Here is a 27665-nt window from a genome sequence, read left to right as displayed (position 1 = left end):
GTGGTTAGGCCCTGCCCTTCTGTTTCCAAGGCTTCTTTGAGAGGCAGGCCAGGTTTAGCTTCAGTGGGTGTCTCTCCTAGTTCTTCAGGATCTTTGCCTAAGAAACATATGCTTAAAATGGCAGAAGATTTGATTACTATGATTAGAGGTTCTATGCCCCTCCTGATAAGAGGCCTAGGGTGGAACCTGAGCTTTGAGAGTTTTGAGCAGTGTTCGAGGCTTCTGAGTCTTGACTGAAGACTTGCAGGAGTATCCTCCTTATTCTGATTCTGATGTGGATGATTCTACTCCTTCAGCTTCTCCTCCTGAGGATTTTTCTTTTCAGAGACTCTTCATTCCATGAGGGAACATTTTAAATGGGAAGGCAAGATTTCTCTGATTCCAGGAAGAGGCTTAGGGAATTTTTGTTTTACCCCAGCATAGGCCTTTAGCTATACCTCCTGTTCTGGATGTGGTGGAAGATGTTTTTGGCTTCCCTGAACCCTGATTCTTTGCCTCCTGCCCCAGTTAAACCCAGATGGTATTATAGGGTGCCTGAAGCTCATGAAATTATCTTTTTAAGAGTCTAGGGCGAGACCCAGAGAACTGTTTCTCAGGGGCCTAAAAGGTGTAAGGCTTCTGTTGTTAAAATCCTGTTCCTCCTGATAAAGAGGCAAGGGCTTTTGAACTAGATGGGGAAGATTAATACTTCTTCCACTTTAGCCATGAGACTTTAGTTGCCAGTTCCTGTTAAAATGCTCAAGAGTATCTCCTTTCTGGTGGAAGTCTAAAGGTGGATGCTCTGGTGGAGGTGTGAGTGTAAGGTTGCAGGATTTGGATTTCATGTGTCTGAACAGGTGGAGTAAGCATTCCTTGCAATGTGGTTTTGATGCTGTACAGACTCTTGAGGGTGGCTGCCACTGGTTCTGTTCTTATTGAGGCATGCCTGGCTAAGGGATGGTTTGGGGTGGTAGGAATAAGGATTTTGGATGCTTTCCAAGATTTACAGTCTGGCGTGTTGTTTGGTTCACCTGTGGAAGCTGTTTTAGAAAATGGAGGGACAAGGCTACTCGGTCTATGCAGACTGTTAAAGATTTTTGCAGGTTCAGCCTCGGGGGTTTAGTAGAAATTGGCCTACTAAAGGGATGGGCATCCTGCTTATGATTCCCAGTCTGGGGTAGGTCTAGGCGTGGTAGAGGGCAGGCTCAAGGTTCTTTTTAGGCCTTCCAGAACAGAATTCTGCCTACTCAGTCTTCTACCAGGCAGGGGCAGGGTCAGTCCTTTAAGTAAACAGACAATGACCTGCCTTTTCCAGCTGCCAGATGCGTTCTCGTCAGCAGCACCTTTAGGAAGGAAGGCTGGCACTTCCAAAATTGGAGTTTAATTGCTAGAGACAGATGGGTATTGGATTTCATTCACCACGGTTACAGGTTTTATTTCCATACCTTGCCTCCTTTCAAAGGCATGCCAGACATTCCTCCTCTACAAAGAAAAGAGGCTCACAAGCAAATTTCTCTGTTACTCCAAATAGGGGCCATTCAGCCGGTTCCTGTGCCAGAAAGGGGCCTAGGATTTTATTCTCGCCTGTTCCTAGTACCAAAGAAGGGGAACACGTGGAGACCAATTTTGGATTTATCTATCCTCAACACTTATCTGGACATTCCCAAGTTCAAAATGTTGACGTTACAACAGCTTTTACCTCTGCTGGGCAAAGATCACTGGATGGTAACTTTAGATCTCAAGGAGGCTTACCTTCATGTGCCTATCAGACTAAGTTGCAGGAAGTATCTGCGTTTCGAGCTGGAATTCTCATTATCAGTTCTCTGCATTGCCCTTTGGCTTATCTACTGCCAGAGTATTCACAAAGTTCTGGCTCCAGTGATAGCTTACTTCAGGCTAAAAGGAATACAAATCTATCCTTACTTGGCCGACTGCCTGATTCTGGCTCAAGAAAAGGAAGACCTTCTACACCATTTGGAATATGTGATAGCAGTGCTAAGATGCCTGGGGTATTCTGTGAATGAAATAAAGTCCAGTCTAGTACCCTCTCAAGACATGTGCTTTCTGGGTGTGAGACTGAATACAGCAACCCAGATGGCCTTTTAACCCCGGACAAACAAAAGAATCTTTCCCTTTACTTCCATCAACTATCTCTTCAGTCCGGGCTGACTGCAAGGACAGTCCTTCAAGCCTTAGGGTTCATGGCATCTTGTATTCTGGTGCTTCCCAATGCCAAACTGCATATGAGGAAGCTGCAATGGTATCTCAAAATGTATGGACACAGCACTGCCAGGATTTGGACACTGTCATTCAAATAATACCTTGCATTCAAAAGGAATTTTTGTGGTGGGCTCAGGAATGTCACCTAAACAAGGGACTCTCTGTGACCCGCCAGAGGCAGTCAGATTCTAACGACAGATGCCTCAGACATAGCTTGGGAGCTCATCTGAATGGAAAGTGGATACAAGACAAGTGGCCTGCCAGACTACAGCATCTACATATCAACATGAAGGAGATGTTAGCAGTCCAGTTTGCATTAATGGCTTTCAAGGAGTTACTTCTTCCAGGGCAGGTGTTGATTCTAACAGACAACACAACTGTCATGTGGTACATCAACAAACAAGGGGAACACATTCTTATCCTCTATGCAGGCAAGCAATGATTTTATGGGAGACTGCTCAGCTTGCAACTAACTCTTCAGGCAAGGTTTCTGCCGGAGCACAGAACTCCTTAGCAGATGTGTTAAGCAGGCAAATCATGGATCCCCACGAGTGGAAACTGGATCTTCATGTATTTCGGAAATTGACAGTGTCATGGGGAACTCCAGACATAGATCTGTTCGCTTCTCCACTAAACCACCAGCTGCCAAAGTTTTGCACAAAAAGGTTTCATCACACAGCTTGGAAAGTGGATGCTCTTTCTTTCAGTTGGACAAATCTTCATGTGTATGCCTTTCCACCTCTGCCTCTTCTCCCAAAGGTACTTCTAAAGGTCAGACAAGACAAGCCAAGGATGATTTTAATAGCTCCAGATTGGCCTCGGCAACACTGGTACCCATTACTAAGGAGTCTGGTAAGGAAGCCTCCATGGCCTTTACCTTTGATTCCACACCTATTGTCTCAGAGGACGGTCATCTACTCAATGTCAAGCTTCACCTCTTCATCTAACAGCCTGGCATATTCTGTTTTGAACACAGCAGGTCTCAACTTCCTCAACAAGTTTTGCAGATGTGATTATGGAGCCAGAAGACTGGTGAAAGGAAAATTAATGGTTTGCCAAGAAAAATGGAAGAGATTTTTGTTTTGAGTGCAGCAAAGTTTGGGTTTCTGAGCCTAATAATTTGATCTTGGCTCTTCAATATCTTCACGAGTTATTGGACAAAGGTTTGTCTTTACTCTTCCATTGAATTCATGCTGCAACGGGTGGTTTAACTCATTTATGATTGGCGACCCTCATTGTTTTCTCATCCTTTGTTCAGCAATTTCTTAGAGGGCAAAAGAATATACAGACCCCACGTGAGGCTCCTACTCCTGCTTGGGACCTCAATTTGTGTTGGAAACTTACTCTACAACCTTTTGAGCCTGCGGCTACTGCTGAATTAGTGGTTTGTCATGGAAGACTGCTTTTTGTTGGCCATTACTTCTGAAAGAAGGGTTTCTGAATTACCGAGCCCTTATGGCGGTTGAGCCCTTTTTGATTTTCCATAAGGATGAGGTATCATTGGTTAATCCTTCCTTTATGCCTAAAATTGGTCTCTAATTGACTTCGTAAACTATTCATTTGCCTACTTTTTATGCAGATCCCCAAAATAGGGAAAAGATTTTTGCACTTTTGTAGATACACAGGCTTGGTTACATTATTATTTGCAAAAGCCAGGACTAAGTTTTGAGCGGTCTCAACAGTTGTTTGTTTCTTTTGCTTTGAGTTCTCCGGTTAAACCTGTGTGTCAATAAACTAATGACTATAAGTGGACGGGTTTGCGTGCATTTGTTACATCATGGCAAGGAGATTCGCTGGGATTGAAGCCTCCCATTCACTAGGGCTACTGCCACTTCAACAACGCCATTTCTAAGGGGTGGCAACTAAAGGATATTTGGAGGCAGCTGCACCGGGTTCAATGCATGTTTTCTCTAAGCATTACCTTCCTCTCTACTCTAAATCTAGGGCTGGTTTTGCCACGCTATTTTGCAAGGCATGTTGACAGCTCCTGCTTCCTTATAATTTGCCAGCCTCCCTTACCTCTGCTTTGGGATTCTACCCAAGTGTTAGGACTGCAGCAATGTGAGATGAAGAACATAGTACAGTTTTGTACCTACCATAAATGTAGATGTTCAAGATCCACATTGCTGCAGTCATCCTCCTCCTTCCCTCTGTGTTTAGGGGTGGTTGTGTGGGTGGGTTGTACCTTGTAAATTTGTATATATTGTATATATATATTGGGTACAAGAGTGTTTGGTGTTTTGGTTTTGGCCTTATCTTTTAGGGTCTTCTGACATCTGGGGCAAGAAAAGACTGAGGATATGCGTCGGTCATGCGCATTTGTACCCTGACATCCTGGCGTCAGACTAATGCGCCTTGACTGGCGTCAGCCATATACTTTGGTATTCGGGCCGACTGGGACAGCGGACTACCCAAGTGTTAGGACTGCAGCAATGTGGATCTTCGAACATCTACATTTATGATAGGTACAAAACTGTACTTTTTGACTTGAATAGTCTGATATGCCTTGAATATGCTGTCTCTATTGCAGCACTAAAGTCTCCACTAATAATGCCATACTTCAAACAACAGAGAAAAGAAGGATCCATACACTCATAAGTCATGAACTGGAAATAGTCTGTTTGACACAGTGTTTGGTATCCTGAAATGTGAAGGCATTGTCTTTACACTGATAGAATAAATGGTGTATGGTGTAATCTGAATATTTTGAAGGAAAAGTTAATTTGGAGCCACACTGAGGTGGCCTCACTGTTTCACATCCCAGAAGTACAGAACCCAAAAAGAGTATTAAGGTTGAATGTTGTGGATGTTGCAAATAACTGTGCGGTCATAAGAGCTGAATTGTGGAATATGAAAAGTTTTCGGAGTGGCTGCAATGGAAGAAATGGGTTTTCTACACATCTACAAAACTGACTGCACAGCTGATATCTGTCCCTTAATTACAGGACCCCAGATTGTTTTACCACTTCACATCATAACTACCTTACTGTTTGCCAAGGGAGGTCTGGCTAGTGGTTCCTTTAAACTCACCTTCGTGGGAGGGGCAACTAATATGTCCTATATCCTCCCGTTCCACTTTCATTTGATCTCGCTTCCTAATTTTCTCCTCTGCTTACATAATTCTGATATCCTAACCTTTTAACTACCTAATCCCATTAGAAAGCAACAGCCTGAAGAAAATTGAAGAATATCGATATTCTTTATCAGGCCTTAGTGCTATCACCCTGGTGGGCCAGCAGGAAACCCTTTCTACCATGTACTATGTCCCTTCTCCTCTGTAAATTTGTATTTTACCTTATATCATCTCTGCTATTCTGAGGAGGTGAGCTTACCTTACCCCCTCCCATGCTTGCTCTGCCTTACCCAGTTCTGCAGTGTACTTCTTATCTGGAGTGACGTTAGTAGATCTCCCGCACTTGATTGTCTTCTGAAGTCAACATAATGCTGCAGATTGAGTATTGCCTTTCCTCTGGCACCATCCTGCATCCATTGTTGTGGCATCTGCTTTAATCTCTTTTGCTGGTGTAGGCCGTACTGCAGGCTACATCTTTACCTGCCTATTTTTTTACAAAGCATTGTATTTATTGATTTTTTTTTATATGTACTGCCTTTGTTCCCATTACGCTGGTAATTAAACATTAGCTGACACCCTCACTTCTGTCACTAGTCTTCTGAACTGAACCCATTGCAACTGAGAACATGAGACAGTTAATGAATACATGAAAACATACTAGGAGGCGCTAAATAAAAATCTGCAAAACCAACAGAGACCTCCAAAGCAAACATCCAAGCAACCTCCATCCCCCAACGCAAACCATGAAACATATACTTCACAAAACCAGTGTGCCATGTAGTCACAGCCCTTAAGGCAAAATAACATACCCAACATACTAGTAATAGGTGACTCTATAGTCAGACACACTGACGTCCCACTCACTAGGCTGAATAAGAAGGTTACTGTTAGCTGCCTTTCAGGTGCCAAGATCCACCACATAACACAAGCACTCAGGTCACTCCAGAACAAGTACAAATATGACTCTGTCATTGTCCATCTTGGTGTGAATGACCTGAGCCATACCTCCCTGGACTACATGAAAAGAGACATGGAAGAGCTCTCTGATCACGTAGCCCTGGCCAGTATGTCCCTGGCCCTGAGTAGCATCCTGCCCTCACCAAGAATGATACCACGGTATAAAGAAAAAATTCTCAATTTCAATGTATCAAGCCTGGCTAACTCGAATGTGTAAAAATCTGTTAAGCAGTTTACTGTGTAATTTAATTTAATCCTGACTTGTGCTCAGGACTAACTGTAACCTGTGGAACTTGTTTAACTTGCTTACTTATGTAATCTCTGTAAATAGTCTGTTTGTAATATGTAATGCTGGTATTATGTAATGCTGTATCTGCTTACCCTTGGAGCTTTTCTCCCCGGGCCTCCGCTGAAAATGGACATGCATCCAGTCGGACTATCCTGGTCAACAAATGTAAAATAAAAAATAAAATAAATAAATTTCAACAATTGGCTAAGTTTCTGGTATGCCTTGAATATGCTGTGTCTATTGCAGGACTAAAGTCTCCACATAATAATGCCTTACTTCAAACAACAGAGTTGATCAAAGGGGATCCAGTGCCTGTCCGGCTTGGATGACATGCTCGACAAGCCAAACTGCTTCGCTAGAGACGGCTTGCACCTGTCACCCTTAGGCTTTTGAATACTGGCTCTTGCCACCCCCATAGTGCCTTTTTTAGGCGAGGCTCAAAAGACAAACCCACCATATAAATAGCACAAGTAACAAAAACTGAGGGTAATGCTACTCAATGCCAGAAGTCTAAACCTCAAAATGCACGCACTCGAGGCACTCCTCAGTATGAAGAAAATCAATATATGTGCAGTAACAGAAACCTGGTTTAAGACTCCAGAGAGCACCCCAGCACTACCAAGCTACAACGCATACCATACATTTCAGCCACAGAACCCAAACCGGAATACAAAAGGTGGGGGCGTATCCATATTTATCAAGGATACCCACACCTCCAGGTTAGTGGCACAGCACGATGCTTCAGAGATCATCCACGTGCAACTAACAATGGGCAAAACTGCAATTCAAATTGTAGCTTGCTACAGATCACCCACCATGTCCCAGGACCCCAAGTCCGCATTTCTGGAAACACTGGGAAACATAAACGTCCTACCAAACAACCCAATATTGGATGATTTCAATTACCCAAACATTAACTGGGAGAACTACTCAATTACTAACTCCCTTGCCCAACATTTCCTAGAATTTATAAACTCAAACGCCCTGGTTTAGCTGGTCAACACTCCCACCAGAGGTGACAACATATTGGACCTGGTCATCACCAACATGGGCGACCAGTGTTCCACACTGGAGGTCAACCCCTCGCTGGTTAGATCTGACCATAAACAAATCACTTTGGATATCCACATTCCACCCCCACCCCCATACAGGGAAACCACTATAAAAAACTTTTCAAAAGCAAACTTCACGTTACTTAAGACCAAGGTGGAAAGTTTCAAAGCCCCCATGCTGAAGGATAACTCTGTCCAAGCTGCAAAATCCTTTACTAATGCATTCTATGGGCACCTACAAGAATGCATGGATTGTGCCATCCCAAGCAAAACCAAGACTCACTCCTCCAAGAAAAAGAAACCAGTCTGGTGGACTCCTGCCATAAACAAGCTATACATTAGAAGGAGGAAACTAGTACAGAAAAGAGTAAAATCCAAGAAGGGAAGGCATCCCTGATCAGTATCAGCAAGAAACTACGATCTTCATAAAATCATCCAAGGTGAGCTTTGAAAGAAAAATTGCCAAGGACTCCAAAGATAACCACAAGGCATTCTTTAGCCATGGCAAGAATCTAAGTGGCAATGCTCACATCTGCTCGGAGTTAGTGCAGAAGTTAGTGTTCAAAATGTTGACGTTACAACAGCTTTTACCTCTACTGGGCAAAGATCCTGGATGGTAACTTTAGATCTCAAGGAGGCTTACCTTCATGTGCCTATCAGACTAAGTTGCAGGAAGTATCTGCGCTTCGAGCTGGGAATTCCCATTATCAGTTCTCTGCATTGCCCTTTGGCTTATCTACTGCCCAGAGTATTCACAAAAGTTCTGGCTCCAGTGATAGCTTACTTCAGGCTAAAAGGAATACAAATCTATCCTTACTTGGACGACTGCCTGATTCTGGCTCAAGAAAAGGAAGACCTTTTACAGCATTTGGAATATGTGATAGCAGTGCTAAGATGCCTGGGGTATTCTGTGAATGAAATAAAGTCCAGTCTAGTACCCTCTCAAGACATGTGCTTTCTGGGTGTGAGACTGAATACAGCAACCCAGATGGCCTTTTTAACCCCGGACAAACAAAAGAATCTTTCCCTGTACTTTCATCAACTATCTCTTCAGTCCGGGCTGACTGCAAGGACAGTCCTTCAAGCCTTAGGGTTCATGGCATCTTGTATTCTGGTGCTTCCCAATGCCAAACTGCATATGAGGAAGCTGCAATGGTACCTCAAAAATGTATGGACACAGCACTGCCAGGATTTGGACACTGTCATTCAAATAATACCTTGTCTTCAAAAGGAATTTTTGTGGTGGGCTCAGGAATGTCACCTAAACAAGGGACTCTCTGTGACCCAGCCAGAGGCGAGTCAGATTCTAACGACAGATGCCTCAGACATAGCTTGGGGAGCTCATCTGAATGGAAAGTGGATACAAGACAAGTGGCCTGCCAGACTACAGCATCTACATATCAACATGAAGGAGATGTTAGCAGTCCAGTTTGCATTAATGGCTTTCAAGGAGTTACTTCTTCCAGGGCAGGTGTTGATTCTAACAGACAACACAACTGTCATGTGGTACATCAACAAACAAGGGGAACACATTCTTATCCTCTATGCAGGCAAGCAATGCTTTTATGGGAGACTAGCTCAGCTTGCAACTAACTCTTCAGGCAAGGTTTCTGCCGGAGCACAGAACTCCTTAGCAGATGTGTTAAGCAGGCAAATCATGGATCCCCACAGTGGAAACTGGATCTTCATGTATTTCGAAATTGACAGTGTCATGGGGAACTCCAGACATAGATCTGTTCGCTTCTCCACTAAACCACCAGCTGCCAAAGTTTTGCACAAAAGGTTTCATCACACAGCTTGGAAAGTGGATGCTCTTTCTTTCAGTTGGACAAATCTTCATGTGTATGCCTTTCCACCTCTGCCTCTTCTCCCAAAGGTACTTCTAAAGGTCAGACAAGACAAGCCAAGGATGATTTTAATAGCTCCAGATTGGCCTCGGCAACACTGGTACCCATTACTAAGGAGTCTGGTAAGGAAGCCTCCATGGCCTTTACCTTTGATTCCACACCTATTGTCTCAGAGGGACGGTCATCTACTCAATGTCAAGCTTCACACTCTTCATCTGACAGCCTGGCATATTCTGTTTTGAAACACAGCAGGTCTCAACTTCCTCAACAAGTTTTGAATGTGATTATGGAAGCCAGAAGACCTAGTACAAGGAAAGTGTACTCAGAAAAATGGAAGAGATTTTTGTTTTGGAGTGCAGCAAAGGATTTGGAGGTTTCTGAGCCTAATTTGAGTGTGGCTCTTCAATATCTTACTGAGTTATTAGACAAAGGTTTGTCTTTCTCTTCCATTAAGATTCATGCTGCAGCAATTTCAGCTCACTATGATTGTGACCCACCATTGTTTTCTCATCCTTTGTTCAAGCAATTTCTTAGAGGGCAAAGAATATAAGACCCCCGCGTAGAGCTCCTACTCCTGCTTGGGGTCTCAATTTTGTGTTGGAGAAACTTACTCTACAACCTTTTGAGCCTCGGCTACTGCGGAATTGAAATACTTGTCATGGAAGACTGCTTTTTGTTGGCCATTACTTCTGCAAGAAGGGTTTCTGAATTGCAGGCCCTTATGGCGGTTGAGCCTTTTTTGATTTTCCATAAGGACAGGGTATCATTACGTACTAATCCTTCCTTTATGCCTAAGGTGGTTTCTAGTGTGGCTTTAAACCAAACTATTCATTTGCCTACTTTTTATGCAGATCCCCAAAATAAGGGGGAAAAGATTTTGCACACTTTAGATGTACACAGCCAGTTGCGTTATTATTTAAGCAGGACTAAGGCTTTTAGGCAGTCTCAGCAGTTGTTTGTTTCTTTTGCTTTGAGTTCTCAGGGCAAGCCTGTGTCAAAACAAACTATTTCTAAGTGGATTGGGTTTTGCATTACATTTTGTTATTCCCATCATGGCAAGGAGATTCCAGCTGGGATTAGGCCTCATTCCACTAGGGCTACTGCCACTTCAACAGCATTTCTAAGGGGGGTGGCAACTAAGGATATTTTGGAGGCTGCTACTTGGAGTTCAGTGCATACTTTTTCTAAGCACTACCACCTTCCTCTCTACTCTAAATCCAGGGCTGGTTTTGCCACGGCTATTTTGCAGGGCATGTTGACAGCCCCTGCTTCCTTATAATTTGCCAGCCTCCCTTACCTCTGCTTTGGGATTCTACCCAAGTGTTAGGACTGCAGCAATGTGAGATGAAGAACATAGTACAGTTTTGTACCTACCATAAATGTAGATGTTCGAAGATCCACATTGCTGCAGTCCAATTTACCCTCCCTCCTTGCCGTCTGTGTTTAGGGGTGGTTGTGTGGGTGGGGTTGTACCTTTGTAAATTTGTATATATTGTATATATATTGGGTACAAGAGTGTTTGGTGTTTTTTTTGGTTTTGGCCTTATCTTTTTAGGGTCTTCTGACATCTGGGGCAAGAAAAGACTGAGGATATGACGTCGGTCATGCGCATTTGTACCCTGACATCCTGACGCCAGACTAATGCGCCTTGACCGACGTCAGCCATATACTTTGGTATTCGGGCCGACTGGGACAGCGGACTACCCAAGTGTTAGGACTGCAGCAATGTGGATCTTCGAACATCTACATTTATGGTAGGTACAAAACTGTACTTTTGACTTGAATAGTCTGATATGCCTTGAATATGCTGTCTCTATTGCAGCACTAAAGTCTCCACATAATAATGCCATACTTCAAACAACAGAGAAAAGAAGGATCCATACACTCATAAGTCATGAACTGGAAATAGTCTGTTTGACACAGTGTTTGGTATCCTGAAATGTGAAGGTATTGTCTTTACACTGATAGAATAAATGGTGTATGGTGTAATCTGAATATTTTGAAGGAAAAGTTAATTTGGAGCCACACTGAGGTGGCCTCACTGTTTCACATCCCAGAAGTACAGAACCCGAAAAGAGTATTAAGGTTGAATGTTGTGGATGTTGCAAATAACTGTGCGGTCATAAGAGCTGAATTGTGGAATATGAAAAGTTTTCGGAGTGGCTGCAATGGAAGAAATGGGTTTTCTACACATCTACAAAACTGACTGCACAGCTGATATCTGTCCCTTAATTACAGGACCCCAGATTGTTTTACCACTTCACATCATAACTACCTTACTGTTTGCCAAGGGAGGTCTGGCTAGTGGTTCCTTTAAACTCAGCTTCGTGGGAGGGGCAACTAATATGTCCTATATCCTCCCGTTCCACTTTCATTTGATCTCGCTTCCTAATTTTCTCCTCTGCTTACATAATTCTGATATCCTAACCTTTTTAACTACCTAATCCCATTAGAAAGCAACAGCCTGAAGAAAATTGAAGAATATCCCGATATTCTTTATCAGGCCTTAGTGCTATCACCCTGGTGGGCCAGCAGGAAACCCTTTCTACCATGTACTATGTCCCTTCTCCTCTGTAAATTTGTATTTTACCTTATATCATCTCTGCTATTCTGAAGAGGTGAGCTTACCTGACCCCCTCCCATGCTTGCTCTGCCTTACCCAGTTCTGCAGTGTACTTCTTATCTGGAGTGACGTTAGTAGATCTCCGCTTGATTGTCTTCTGAAGTCAACATAATGCTGCAGATTGAGTATTGCCTTTCCTCTGGCACCATCCTGCATCCATTGTTGTGGCATCTGCTTTAATCTCTTTTGCTGGTGTAGGCCGTACTGCAGGCTACATCTTTACCTGCCTATTTTTTACAAAGCATTGTATTTATTGATTTTTTTTTATATGTACTGCCTTTGTTCCCATTACGCTGGTAATTAAACATTAGCTGACACCCTCACTTCTGTCACTAGTCTTCTGAACTGAACCCATTGCAACTGAGAACATGAGACAGTCAATGAATACATGAAAACATACTAGGAGGCGCTAAATAAAAATCTGCAAAACCAACAGAGACCTCCAAAGCAAACATCCAAGCAACCTCCACCCCCCAACGCAAACCATGAAACATATACTTCACAAAACCAGTGTGCCATGTAGTCACAGCCCTTAAGGCAAAATAACATACCCAACATACTAGTAATAGGTGACTCTATAGTCAGACACACTGACGTCCCACTCACTAGGCTGAATAAGAAGGTTACTGTTAGCTGCCTTTCAGGTGCCAAGATCCACCACATAACACAAACACTCAGGTCACTCCAGAACAAGTACAAATATGACTCTGTCATTGTCCATCTTGGTGTGAATGACCTGAGCCATACCTCCCTGGACTACATGAAAAGAGACATGGAAGAGCTCTCTGATCATGTAGCCCTGGCCAGTATGTCCCTGGCCCTGAGTAGCATCCTGCCCTCACCAAGAATGATACCACGGTATAAAGAAAAAAATCTCAATTTCAATGTATCAAGCCTGGCTAACTCGAATGTGTAAAAATCTGTTAAGCAGTTTACTGTGCAATTTAATTTAATCCTGACTTGTGCTCAGGACTAACTGTAACCTGTGGAACTTGTTTAACTTGCTTACTTATGTAATCTCTGTAAATAGTCTGTTTGTAATATGTAATGCTGGTATTATGTAATGCTGTATCTGCTTACCCTTGGAGCTTTTCTCCCAGGCCTCCGCTGAAAATGGACATGCATCCAGTCGGACTATCCTGGTCAACAAATGTAAAATAAAAAATAAAATAAATAAATTTCAGCAATTGGCTAAGTTTCTGGTATGCCTTGAATATGCTGTGTCTATTGCAGCACTAAAGTCTCCACATAATAATGCCTTACTTCAAACAACAGAGTTGATCAAAGGGGATCCAGTGCCTGTCCGGCTTGGATGACATGCTCGACAAGCCACACTGCTTCGCTAGAGACGGCTTGCACCTGTCACCCTTAGGCTTTTGAATACTGGCTCTTGCCACCCCCATAGTGCCTTTTTTAGGCAAGGCTCAAAAGACAAACCCACCGCCATAAATAGCACAAGTAACAAAAACTGAGGGTAATGCTACTCAATGCCAGAAGTCTAAACCTCAAAATGCACGCACTCGAGGCACTCCTCAGTATGAAGAAAATCAATATATGTGCAGTAACAGAAACCTGGTTTAAGACTCCAGAGAGCACCCCAGCACTACCAAGCTACAACGCATACCATACATTTCAGCCACAGAACCCAAACCGGAATACAAAAGGTGGGGGCGTATCCATATTTATCAAGGATACCCACACCTCCAGGTTAGTGGCACAGCACGATGCTTCAGAGATCATCCACATGCAACTAACAATGGGCAAAACTGCAATTCAAATTGTAGCTTGCTACAGATCACCCACCATGTCCCAGGACCCCAAGTCCGCATTTCTGGAAACACTGGGAAACATAAAGGTCCTACCAAACAACCCAATATTGGATGATTTCAATTACCCAAACATTAACTGGGAGAACTACTCAATTACTAACTCCCTTGCCCAACATTTCCTAGAATTTATAAACTCAAACTCCCTGGTTTAGCTGGTCAACACTCCCACCAGAGGTGACAACATATTGGACCTGGTCATCACCAACATGGGCGACCAGTGTTCCACACTGGAGGTCAACCCCTCGCTGGTTAGATCTGACCATAAACAAATCACTTTGGATATCCACATTCCACCCCCACCCCCATACAGGGAAACCACTATAAAAAGCTTTTCAAAAGCAAACTTCACGTTACTTAAGACCGAGGTGGAAAGTTTCAAAGCCCCCATGCTGAAGGATAACTCTGTCCAAGCTGCAAAATCCTTTACTAATGCATTCTATGGGCACCTACAAGAATGCATGGATTGTGCCATCCCAAGCAAAACCAAGACTCACTCCTCCAAGAAAAAGAAACCAGTCTGGTGGACTCCTGCCATAAACAAGCTATACATTAGAAGGAGGAAACTAGTACAGAAAAGAGTAAAATCCAAGAAGGGAAGGCATCCCTGATCAGTATCAGCAAGAAACTACGATCTTCATAAAATCATCCAAGGTGAGCTTTGAAAGAAAAATTGCCAAGGACTCCAAAGATAACCACAAGGCATTCTTTAGCCATGGCAAGAATCTAAGTGGCAATGCTCACATCTGCTCGGAGTTAGTGCAGAATGGCACAAAATACACTGAACCGAACGATATCGCCAACATCTTGGCAGACAGGTTCATTGCAAACTTCACCCCCCCCTCACCCCCAAAAGGGCCCATAACCATACCAGAAGAATGTAGATTCCATGAAATCACAGACACTCAGGTTAAAACAGCCCTCTCCAAAGTCAAAAACACAGCATCAATGGGAACGGACGGTGTCCCAGGCTGCGTCCTACACGAGCTGAAAGATGAACTAACCCCTCACCTAAACACACTGTTCAAACTTAGCCTCTCCACAGGCTACATACCCATAGAGTGGCGCACAGCAACGGTTATTCTGCTCCACAAAGGTGAAGCCACAACAGACCCCGGGAACTATCGCCCTATAAGCCTGACTAGCTTGGTCTGCAAGACTATGGTGCGCATCATCATGGAACTCATTAACAGAGACATTGGGAACCTCCAAACACTGGACTCTACCCAGTTTGACTTTGTTAAGGGCAGATTATGCCTCCTAAACCTGGTGGACTTCTTTGAGACAGTTACCAAGGCTATAGACGAAGGAAAGGTGGTACACACAGCCTACCTAGACCTCGCAAAGGCCTTCGACACCATTCCCTATTCTGGTATTATAGACAAGCTCACCAGCCTGAGCATAAACCCCTATGTCACAAGATGGGTTGCCAACTGGCTCACAGACAGAACCCACATAGTGAGAGTCACGGGAGCTAGGTCCGACTCTAAACCAGTTACAAGTGGTATTCCCCAGAGCTCAGTCCTAGGACACCTCCTGTTCGGCATATACTTCTCAGAGGTACAGGCAAGCACTGGAGGACTATGGCTGACCAAGTTCTCAGATGACTGCAAACTAGAGGCTATAATTGACTCTCTGACTGACACAGACATCCTCCAAAAGGGTCTCACTGAGACGGATACCTGGTGTCAAAATCATGGCCTCAAGCTAAATGCCAAAAAGTGCATAGTCATCCCCTTTGGAAAAAACAAAGCACCCACAAACTACCACATAGGTGATAGTCCCCTAAATACAGAAGACGTAATAAGGTATCTGGGGACCCAAGTAGATAGTAATCTCACCTCTGATAATCACATTGCCAAAGTGGTTAGAAAATCCTTCTACGTGGCCCACCTAATCACAAAAAGGTTCGCATCCAGATCAAAAGAGGTCATTGTGCCCCTCTACTCATCACTCATCAGACCCATCATAGAGTATAACGCCCCATTTGGGATGTACCTTACAAGACACCTGCAACAGCTGGAAAGACCACAAAAGTACCTCACTGAGAGGATCACTGGCCTCAAACAGATGCCCTATGCAGCTCAACTGAAGAAACTCCAGCTGTACACAGTTGCATACTGCCTACTCAGGGGTGATCTCTGACTGACATACAAGGCCATGTCCAACCTAGAATTGATGGACATGCTCCACCTAAAGAAAACCTTATCCCCTCGAGCCACACGCTCTAGGGATCTAAACCTCACCACAAGAATAAATAGGACATGCTGGAGGGATAGATTCCTGTCCCAGAGATTTCCCATGCTTTGGAACGAGATTCCAGTCTACATTAGGCAGAGCTCCTCGCTAACACTCTTCAAGAGAAACCTTGACGAGTGGATGGGAAACAGAAAGTTTACCCCCCGGGGATCACTTCAGTGGCTCTGCTTGACAGAGGCACAGGGCGCTAATCGAAGGGGGCAGCAAAAGCCAACACATTCTGGCTAGGCTTATAAATGCCTTCGGGCAGATAGCCTAGTACCTACCTATGAACCTATGAGATGTTCGTGCCTCATACATACTCGGTTTGATTATTGTTCTCATTGCTAAGCAGCATCTATGGAAATGTTTCATTAACCTGCACATTTCCCCTTTCTCACAGTTGCCCGTTTACTGTGTGTACTGCCGCTGTATTATCTGAGTCTGGCGATTTGGTTCCTTGTCTGTCCCTCCCATAGTTCAGTGCTACAACTTTAGGGAAAAACACGTGCTCTGTGATCAGTACCCTGTACTGTGTCTCATTTTCAGAGTTCTGTACTGTAGAATCGTTTCCTTTTCAATTCTCCCTAAAACCTATTCTTCCTGCTGTGTCTGTATAAAACTATGCTATTTTTTCATAGGTTCATAGACTCATAGATTAGTACTAGGCTAACTGCCCTTGTAGGCCATTTTAAGCCTAGCCAATTATCCTTTGTGAGACTCAAACCCTGCAACTTGTGTTTGTAAGGCAAACACCTTAACCATTAGGCCGCCCTCCCAACCCTATGCACCCTGTGCCCAACTATCACTCATTGAAGTTGCATGTAAATGCTAGACACCTCTAAAGTCCAGTGTTTTCTTCCTTGTAATTTAGCTCTATGGTGTACTTCATTACAACCTGCCTCTTTTGCTAATGTTTGCAACAATAGTTGCAGGATCTGAGATGCTCACTAAATGTCACCTCTGCACTGGATATCACCCTGCAAGTGAAATTTGCTGGACATCTCTGTTTCTGCAAATGTATTAATGTGACCATTTCAAAATGGCTGTAATGTAGCTCAGTGATCTGTATAATTCTTTTTTAATTTCCCTGGCAAGTGTCACAGTCTTGACCTGATATCAGTCTCTGCTCATAGGAACGAGATCCTAAAGGATGGAACCTGTTTTCTCTGCTGCCTGTGATCCCCTCAAATCGGTATGTAGTCATGTAAAGCCTTCTACTGATTGCTGTCATTCTTGGGAATTAATCGGTTCTGTGAAGAATAAGTCATGTAAACAGTGGGCCATGCTGAATGCCTGCAGTGCCGCTCAATGCAAAGTAATAAGTTTCTCAACTGCTGCCATGCAACCCAGGGGCATGTATCTTTTCATGTAGTACCAATTTTCAAGTTATTTTTATGTATGGGTAATAGCCTAAATGCTGACTGAGTGTCCCCTCCCCATCTGTCTGCTGAATTTTCTTCATTGTTTCATCAAACACCGGATAAGACTTTGATCCTTTTTTTGTGTGGGTAGTTGTTCAGTAACCACCTCATGTGTTAAGTGCTGTGTAAGCCTAACCGTCACTGCTAGTATCTTATTCATGATACCCTGAAATGCTTTTTCTGTGTGGTTTGTTAAATGGGTCTGCCACCCTCGCAGCCCTTTTCCTTTTTAACATATTAATTACTACAACTGGACGATCTTTTGCTGATTTCAGATTTAGTTATCCTACCTTTCTTTGTACATCCAGCTAGAATCCCAGGTTACCATCCAGCCACTCGGTTGTAAAGTTTTCTTTATTAGTGGTGACAAGAAAGGGTAGGTTGCATTGCCCAAGAAAGAGTAGAGCTTCTCTGTTTGGTGGGATGTCAAGCTTACAGCAGGACTTGACTGGTTAATTTAATTTCGTACATGCCAGGTACTGGTGCCAAAACATACAGGTAAAAGAGATGGAATACTGGGTAAAATATACGAAACATTGACCCATTCCCCTTACTGATTCCAGTGGCTGCTCTTTTTTGGCTTCTTTTGAGCCACCTCCTTTTCTTTTCCTTTTCATAAATATTGTCTGTCTTTCTGTGAATCAGTTGTGTGTTTATCCCCTCACTTTGATTCATTCCAACAGATAAAACCGAGGCCCACCAAAGACCAGGACCTTTCTGAGTAGCTTTCCTTATCCTGTTATGGTCCTTATCCTACTGCAACCAGTGTTACATTCTTAGATGAACCACAGTATGGGCACTCTGTTAAACTGTGTCAGCATGCTTATTCTCTTTTTCCTGGTGTTTCTTTCATACAAAATTTCAGCATAAATGAAAAAAAAACGAATTATTTAGCTCTCCGCGACATACATAATGTAACTTCCTCCATTGCTAGAGGTTGAGTTCTTCTCTTTATTCTGCTTTTTATCTTCTTTCTCCTCATTATCTACATATTCTCCCCTAGTTATCTGCCATCTTATTTTCCTCCAATAGATGAAAATGTGTATCTGCTGATTAATCATTGTATTGTCATTGTCTGACCTCTGTCCTCTACTTGTAGTTTTTATGTATGAATTCTGATCTCTGAGTTTCTCCATTAGCTTTGCAGCATGGTCCTATATTGTGATGTGCTGTTCACTTGTTGCCAGCCTGTCCACCTTGCTTGACATTTGTATCTCTCTGGCCATGTTTTTGGTGTCTCCCAACTTTGTTCTTGGATCTGCCTGTGAAAATTGCACTGGGAAAAAAGCTTTTGACTTCTTGTTCTTCATATATGCTCTTATCTTTTTCTGTGCTTTCCTTTCAGCTTGTATCATCTTCACTGAAAAAAAACATTAATTCATTAACCATTCTGCAACAAGCTCTTATTTCTTCCATACCCTCTGTGATGTCCCCACTCTGGACCAGTAAGCAAGGACCCTGAATCCTCAACACTTGCATTAGAGAAGGATGTTCACTTGCAATTGAAATGGATACACTCAGTATTTCCAGATGCAGCTGTCGGCATCAAGCACAATTTCCCTTAAGAGCACACAGGGAACACATCCAGTCTCGTGGCTGGGTTTTTCTGTCTCCATCCAGGTCCCTAGTAAGACTCCTCACTGGCACAGCTATAGAATTGAGACCTCAGCCGATTGTCCAAGCCAAGTTCTGCAGCACCCTCTCTGTGAAAGCAGAGCTTTGTGTCCCTGCTCCAAACAGCTGACTCACACACTCTTTGAGATTTGATTTTTAGACACACATACACACACACACACACACACACACACACACAACACACACCTGGGAAAGGCTGGCACAGAATTACTAGCTATGCCCCTTCTCCCAGACTATAAGGTAGTTACACCGCCACCAGACACAAGGGTACCCAGTTATACTGAGTGAAATTAATATTAATACAACTAGTGGTTTGACCAACAGCAAGCGTTCAGGAGTGGCCAGAGATGTCACCAAATATATATATATATATATATATATATATATATATATACACACATACACACAAGTACTCTCAGAGATTAAAATATTCTCTAAAAGACCATCCACAATGAAAAGTTTAACTATATTTAATAATAAATAAGAAAAGAACATAAAATACTAAATATCTATTTACAGTAAACACCAGAGTTTCAATCACAGGAATATTAAAATAACACAGATGAATAGATTCACACATATACAAAAAAAACAGAAGTTAACTAAGCTCAGTGTATTTTTCTGACTGCTCTAAAGAATTGCTATTCCCTGGTTCACTTACTAGAGCAAGGCAAGATGAAGTAGGTGAGGAGTCCTTCTCTGTCAGGTTCCAATAACAGACTGCAGTGAGACTTCAGTCTCATCTATTATTAAACATATTTTTTGTCCTAAATTACAGAATGATATTCCATACATCTGGTCATCTAACTTTTGGTTCTCATGCTACCCCCATTGCTAGAAACTGACAGGGTTTAACATATATGTGTCAGTAGTACTAGTACACACACGTAGAGTTTTGCTCAGATCTTTTGCAGCTTCTGGAAATCATAAAAAATTTCAAACCTCCATCCTTCCAGAGTAGCAATTAGTTCACCTCAAAGACAATACAGAAAGCTTCCCAGTACAGACTTTTTCTCTTTGACTGCTTTGAAAAGTGTAAGGTACAATCTTTATGGCCTATGCCAGGTAATTTAATTTCAAACTGTTTTCAAAGTTAGATGGATTGAGATTAACCTTTTCCTTTCCAGTGTCCTTTGTTAAAACATATACATTTAAACAGCTGCAGTAATGCATGTATATTTCTTTTTCTTTCCAGCTGGGCACATTGTTGGTACATTTTTAACACAAGCAGCTTTACAAATACATTTTTCCACACAAGCATTTGTACAAATCAATTTGATATACAAATGACATATCATTCTTTACAAAATTCCACCTAGCTATTTTGGCATATGTTATATATCTACTGCCCTACTTCTCCTGGCATAGCTGGCAATACCTCACATCATCACACTCTCATTTGCTTATTCTCTTTGACACTTCTTGGCTCACTTCTTCTGTGTTCCAGGTGTTTCTATGTAACCTTCTCTGTGATAAGTAATTCTAGTTCCTAATTACCTGGCTCTGTGTTCCACTCTTCATGTCCATTGTCACATTTCTGCCTTCTTGTTGAGTTTCAGCATTAACGTTCCTCAACTTCTGTTGACCCCCAACTGTTTGTTGAACAGCATTCCCACTGCACTCTACCTTTTGTGTTGGCGACTGTCTGCAGCTGCAGATGAGAGCAGTGAGACATGGTATCTCAAACAATAAGAAAATGCCCTGCTGTTTCCTCTAAACACCACCTGGATTTACTGACAGTAGTAGCTGTCACCTGCTGATCCCTTAATCCACTCTCCCTCCAAAGTAATGTTCCCTTTTTTACATGCTTCTGCCCTGCATAAGCCCTTTTGTGTTTCTCCCTTCCTTTTTCCATTTTTTAAATTTTTTGACTGCCTGACTTATTCTTTATTTCTTCATCATTGTTATAGATACATAAGTATACAGCTGTACTTATATGCAAACAAGTAACTGGCCAGATTACTTTTGATCTAAAGCATGTAGAGAATGACTTTTGACTTTTTTTACTGGCATAGCTGAAGGCAAATAGGTTTTACAACAAAAATGTATGATTCCATCATTATCCAAATGGACTGGTGGGGCAACATAGCGGCTCAGTGGTTAAAAATCTCTGACTCACAACTTTATACTCCAGGGTTCAGTCCTGATCTTTGGTCACTGTCTGTGTGAAGTCTGGCTTTTCTGTCCATGTCTAATCGGGTTTTCTTTTCTGCCAGCTGCCAAAAACTGGCTGCTATTAAAGTGCTCATATATACACATACCGCATTTACCATTAACATTGTGATTTTTTGGCCAGCTGGATGGTTAACAAATAAAAGTATGAAAAAAAAATAATGACTGGAACATTTTTTATAAATGGAAAATGAAAGTTATGCAAAATGTACTTTTTTCACTGTAGGGCTAGCAGCTGTGCCATTAAAAAGAACTTTGCTTCCATATAGTGATAAAACAGAAATACTGCAGGCCAACTACATTGCCTGTAGCTGTATTAGATTTGTTTAACCGGGACAGCTTGGGACTTAAAAAACTCCTTTTATTCCTTCATAACCAAACAGATGTAACAGTTTAGTTTTGGTGCTTTTCAAAAGAACTATTCTGCCATCTAGTGAAGAATCAGAACTACTGCATGCATGGAGCTGCAACAGTTTTGTATAAAATAATCTGCTAAAACTAAAAAAAAATTGTTATAATGCAGCAGTATTCCTGCACGTACGTACTTAGTGCCTGCAGTGGTTAGGCTGGAGCTGTGTCATACTATAATGTAACAGTTTGCTAAAGATTTGGAGTTCTGTAATATAATGCTCAGCAAATAAGTCTGTATAGTTACAGAATAAGAAAATGTGCCTATCGAAAGTGTTGGGTTCTAAGCAGTATGTTTCCATCTTGTGGTTTTGAAAGTGTACTTGGCTTATATCACATGAACATGTGTGCTTGTTTCTTCAGACAGGAGATTATGCTACAGATGAAGAAGAAGAAATGAGCCCCATGTTTTCAAACTCTGAGATGGCTATTGAAGTGTTTGAACTGGCAGAGAATGAAGATATGCTGTCCCCTGTTGACATGGATCCTGAAAAACTGGTGCACAAGTTCAAAGAGGTAAGGTGGACTGACCAGCAATGGGGGAAGAGGAAATAACATGCACTGCTTAATAATTTACTTGCCACAGGATTATGAAGTAATGAACCATGTTCATTTGGATGTTGCAGGAGTTTATCTGGTGGCACTGAGGACTTAGGCACTGGACAATGCAGATAATGAGGTGCTGATGAACTCTGTTCGGAGTTATGAATTCTAGGAATTGATAAGGAGGGAGAGGGTCAAGTGCCCAGTAAATGTTTTCCTTTCCCAGAAGTAGAACATATGTCATGCTAGTTGCCTGATGATTTGTGCTCATGGCACGGGAATTTGGGTGAGAACCAAAGGGCATGGCATATATACATATGTATACAAGATATCTGGACAACCATGGTGGATGGCGTGCAAAAACATTTGCCATCATCAGTTCTGTTTGTCTCTGTGTAAGGGAGGTGATATTTGACCTCTTTAACATTGCCACATTCCCTTGGAATTGATTTGTCCATTAAAACTCTCTCATCACAGATCTGTTGCCTGTAATCCTGCCTCACATATGAGCTAAAGAAAACTTGCTTATCCCACTTCGGTAAGTGATGCTGAGTATGCGTTACTCAATTGTTTATTAACGTTACTGAAAGTGCCAGAATATTCTGCTGCCATATTGAATTTTAGTGTTAACCTTCCATAAGACTGCCAGTGCCACACTATGATTTCATAAGCCATGCTGTGAGCCTCCATCTAGGTAGGCTATGCCTAGAGTTTACAAGGCAGAGTCTGTCCGTAGACCATAATCACTTTGCCAATACTCAGTTTCCTATGGCACCTCCTTCTAACCAGCAGAGTTAGTAAAATAGGCCTCAGACTGAATTTTTCTCTGACAGCACTATATTTTTGACATTAATAGTTCATGTTATGTGACTTTCCTTGGCAAGTTGTAGAATGGAGTTCCAGTTTTTAAATGTTTTGTTTGGTCACAGCTGTAAGTCTAAAGTCTGCAACATTTTAGAGGAAGCATACGCTTCAGATTGCATTTAAGAGCTTGCTGGAGCTAAATACTGTTGTAAGGGTTGCTTCAGTTGTTGAGACATCTTACATTATTGTAAGAAATATCATTTCAATTAAATAGGGGACAGGTACAGAAGGCTGCTAGATGTGTTGCCAGTTACAATGTCGTACATTTCTTAACTTTATTAAATGGTACTGGAGTTCATGTATATAACTATTGTAATATGAGCTAAAAGTTCCAACATTTTAAATAATTCAAACAGTGTGAATAGCTCAGTAGTTGGAAAAAGATTACTATCATCAGGCCTGTTTGTATGTTGGTGAAACTTTGCCTGGTTGGACTTTCTTCTATTCTCAGTAATTGTTTTCTCTATTAAAACTGTCCCATCAGAAAAGCTGTGACTGCAAGGTTCAGTGCAAAGAAGGGAAGTATGTGGGGAAATGTTCAGCATTAAGCTAGTCACTAACTGCATGTAATTCACAGACGAAAACAGGCTGTAGAAACAGCAGGTAACATTGCTGCCTAAGAGTGCCTGGTTCTTCAGTTTGGTTCTCTGCTGGTTTCCCATCTTTGCTGAGGCTGCATGTCTTCCATATGTCTATGGGTTTTCGATGAGTGCTTCAGTTTCTTCTGACATCCCAAGGATGCTACATTTATGAATTGGTGTTCCTTTGAATTGCCGCAGGAGTCTGTCTACAAAGTGGGAGTGTGGGTGTGGGGATGTTCAGTGCTCCATTCAAGATGAGTTTCCACACTTTGTGCCTCCCCAGCTTCTCAGGATTCTGTGGTGGTTTAAGTGGGTAATTGAAGAATGAATGACACAGTGAATGAAGATGCTGTATTAACCTTCTTTCAAATTAACTATATTGAGTCACAGTTGTATTTTGTGCAGTGCTGGTCCATGCCATCACCTCTTTCTGTCTGGAGGTGGATTAATGCTGATGGAATGCTGTGGTTAATTAAGAATGTTTGATTGTGCTCGGGCTCCATAAGGAAATTCTAATGGTTTTGTGATTGTCTCACAAAACGACTCAAAATCTCAAAACACTCAAAAACAAAATAAATTTGAGTGTAACAAATCACACAAAAAAAGTTTTATTTTGCTGGTGACCAAGCCCCCCTTCACCTTCTGCCCCACACACCCCATGTTACCTATATTTACCGACTCCAAGATCTCACCATCTTGGGGGGGGAAGGGAAATCTCTAAGACAGCTCAATGTCAGTCTTTAGTGCATCTTCCCTGGAATCACATACTGACGATCAAAAGCAAGCAAGTTGATGATCTTTCATGTGGTGATATTAAGCCTGGCACCTGAATCCAATATTTGTAGGTGTGATAAAGTCGTGGATTGCATACCAAAGAACTAGGATACCACCCCCACCACCCCCACCAAATGTTTTCTTCTAACATGCCAGTGAAGATTCAAAACTTGTATGTTGGACTGCTGTTTCATTAATTTTGTTTCCTTTCTAGCCTAGCTAATTTTTATTGACTGGGAACAGCACATCCAAGCAGGAATCTGTGCAAGGCATCATTATGTATCTACTTGGCTAATGCCAAGAAGCATTATCCTATGTTCTCAGATAGACAGAATCATTAAGGAACTTTATTTATGACTTTTAATAACCAGGAGGAGCTTGTTTATGTCAAAACCTTCAACAGTATGCCAGAGAATAATACTGCAGAACAGGTTTTAATACCAGGTAAGGACTGCATGGTCCATACAGTCTGCCCCTTTTTCACTTGCCTATGATAAACAGCAGGCTTGACTGTTAGCTGATATATTTTCCTATTCCTCAGAACTACTTTACGTCGACCCCAAGCTTTCATGAATTTCTTTCACTATTAGTTCTGGAAGGCTGTTTCTATCAACAATGGTTAATTCAATGAAAATAAATTCCTTGCCATGTCAGCTGACTTAAATGGATAAAGGCCTTAACTATGATCCAAGCATCCCAAGATAACTAACTGACATTTTAGGAAGAGATGTGAGCCTCTGTGTGAAGTTGGTCTTACCAAATAAGGACTATCATCCGTATTAAGCAACTTATTCCATCAGAGGACTTAATGAGTGGTCATACAGGCCTTAGTTATGTCTGCCCTAGGTCTGTTACAATACTCTTTAAATTTAGCTTCTAAACATCAAGATCAAAGTGTTGCACTAAGTGCAAATTTTGGCTTTCTATTAAAATGTCAGCACTTGAAATTTTGAGTGCCGACAGGCATACCTCTCAACTGTCCAGATTTTCTCAGAATGTACAGATTTGTGCCCCATATTTTTAGTCTGTTCCTCATAAAATTTGTGATTTTCTGGCAAATCACTGGGACGATCTGAGGACCGAAGTCACTAAACAATGATATACATTTGTGTTTCAGACTTTATATCTTTCAGAAAAAGGCATGCTAAGTCAAATTCTGTTATTCTAGCAACTTTCTAAATTTATAAGAGCAATATTTAAAATGTGTCCCTATTTCTGGGCCTTTGTCCCCTAATTCTGTCAGGCTTTGTCCAGATTTTCTGCGCTAAGAGGTTGAGAGGTATGTCGACAAGCCAGAAAAAAATGGTTATACAGGCCTTGGTCATGTCTGTCCTTGGACTATTTAAACACCAAGATGAAAATGTTGCACTAGGTGCACATTGTCTTGAAATGTCAGCACTCAAACTGTCAAGTGCTGACAAACCAAAAAAAAAAAAGAAGACCGAAAGTCCTGGATAAGAATGAATCTCAAACATCGCTCTTCTCCTTTAAACTTATTTTTTTCATGTGGGAAATCCCCCTGCACCCTCTGATATGAGAGGCAAGCCCTCCCCCCCCCCACACCCCCAAACATATATATTCCAACTCCAAGACTGCCATACCTGGGAGAAAAAGGGATATTCTGGGAAATGCAGTCTCAGACTTGGTATTTGTAAGCCCGTTATTTTGGAAATTCAGTCTCTGTGTTTTGGGACTCACTCTAGTGGGTGCTGACATTTCAAACTGTTACCACAAATTTTACAAGTGAAGTTTCTTACTTGGGTGTCTATGTATATCAGTATTACACTGATTAACTTCTGTCTGCTCCTGCTCCATCAGGTCTCAGATTACCTTTAAAGTGCTTATAATGGTGTTTAAAGCTCTACAGAACCAGGGAACTTCATATTTAAAAGAGCTTTTGGTGCCATACCTACCATCATGGACAATCCACTCAGCTGCCTCGGGGCTGTTGCCTATCCCTATCATGCTCCTGAACTGTGGGTTTTTTTCTTTGTGGCATGTTTGTGAATGCTAACCTTTGCAGTGCTTTAAAAGATTTCTAAAGATGCACCTGTTTCACATAATATTTGAAAAGCCAAATGTTGCACAATAGTTTTATCTCTTTGGATACATTGTTTGCTTGTTTGATATTTAGCTGTTTATTCTGTTATTTATTGTAAAATAGTGATTGTAAAGTGCTTAGCTGTACAGAAGGAAAATAAGATTCGCGTGACTGAAGTTTGACTGCAGATGCCAAGCGTAACCCTTTCCAAGCAGATTGCCGACTACATCATCTTTTGCCATCGGGTGGCTAATCGCCTTCCAGTACTTACTTTAAGAATGTGTCCATTCCAACATCTGCATCATGGCTACTTGCTTGATGGCTACACCTTCAATATTTATTCCTCAATTCCAAGAATAAAGTGTCCTGTGATACTTCTGCCCTTTGCAACTTAGTCTGATGAACTTTGGCACTTGGTAACTTCTTGTCTGGCTCCTTTCTCCTCACTGGATTTATTACCTGGGACTCAAACTCAAACCATTATTGACATGTCAAGGAGAGTCCTTGCTGTTAGCTGTAGCAAACATATTCTCACTGAACCTGTTGATCTGTGTGGGCCCTCTTTGATTGGTCCCGTATTCTTTCCCATATAGCTTCCCATGTGGGCTGCCTTTGATGGGTCCCATATCTCTTCCCATGTGGGCTGTCTTTGATGGGTCTCATATACCTTCCCATGTGGGCCGTCTTTTTGATGGGTCCCATATACCTTCCAATTACTCCCCCTTACCTGGACTAGAAAGGTCCCTTCATCCAGCCTTGGCTGTTGGAGTCCCATGCAAGTTGAGTAAGTAGATACTTGTATATTACTTGTTATCTGTGTAAGTGTGGTGTCTTCAGCATTACTTCATAGTGAACAGAAAAGTGTAATCACTAGTGGCTGAGGGCAAATTGGCTGACTTGTGCAAGACATTCTTATGTATTTGTAGCTGCTATCATAACATGCATTGGCACCAGACAAAATCAGCTGTCTACATGAGATATTCTGGGAGGGATGGATTCTTTAGTCATCTACTTCCATATCCACTTTTAGATCCTGTTTTTTTTTTTTTTTTGTGGCCTTTCTTTGTTAAGACTGGAGTAAATCTTTTTTTATCCTTGTATCTTTAATGCCTAGATTTA

General features: G+C 42.0%; 1 protein-coding gene across 1 annotated transcript in view; it reads left to right on the top strand.

Moving 5' to 3' along the window:
- PPP1R9B (protein phosphatase 1 regulatory subunit 9B) overlaps positions 1-27665 on the top strand; it is a 1137073-nt gene that overhangs the window by 997628 nt on the left and 111780 nt on the right. Inside the window, exon 6 of the mRNA XM_044055146.1 lies at positions 22107-22259. Within this exon, the coding sequence (XP_043911081.1) occupies positions 22107-22259 (153 nt within the window). The remainder of the gene's footprint in view (positions 1-22106; positions 22260-27665) is intronic.

Source organism: Protopterus annectens, chromosome 13.part0 (genome assembly GCF_019279795.1).
Source record: "Protopterus annectens isolate FY-2018-M chromosome 13.part0, PAN1.0, whole genome shotgun sequence".
Taxonomy (NCBI): Eukaryota; Metazoa; Chordata; order Ceratodontiformes; family Protopteridae; genus Protopterus; species Protopterus annectens.
This window is presented reverse-complemented; position numbering and strand designations above follow the sequence as displayed.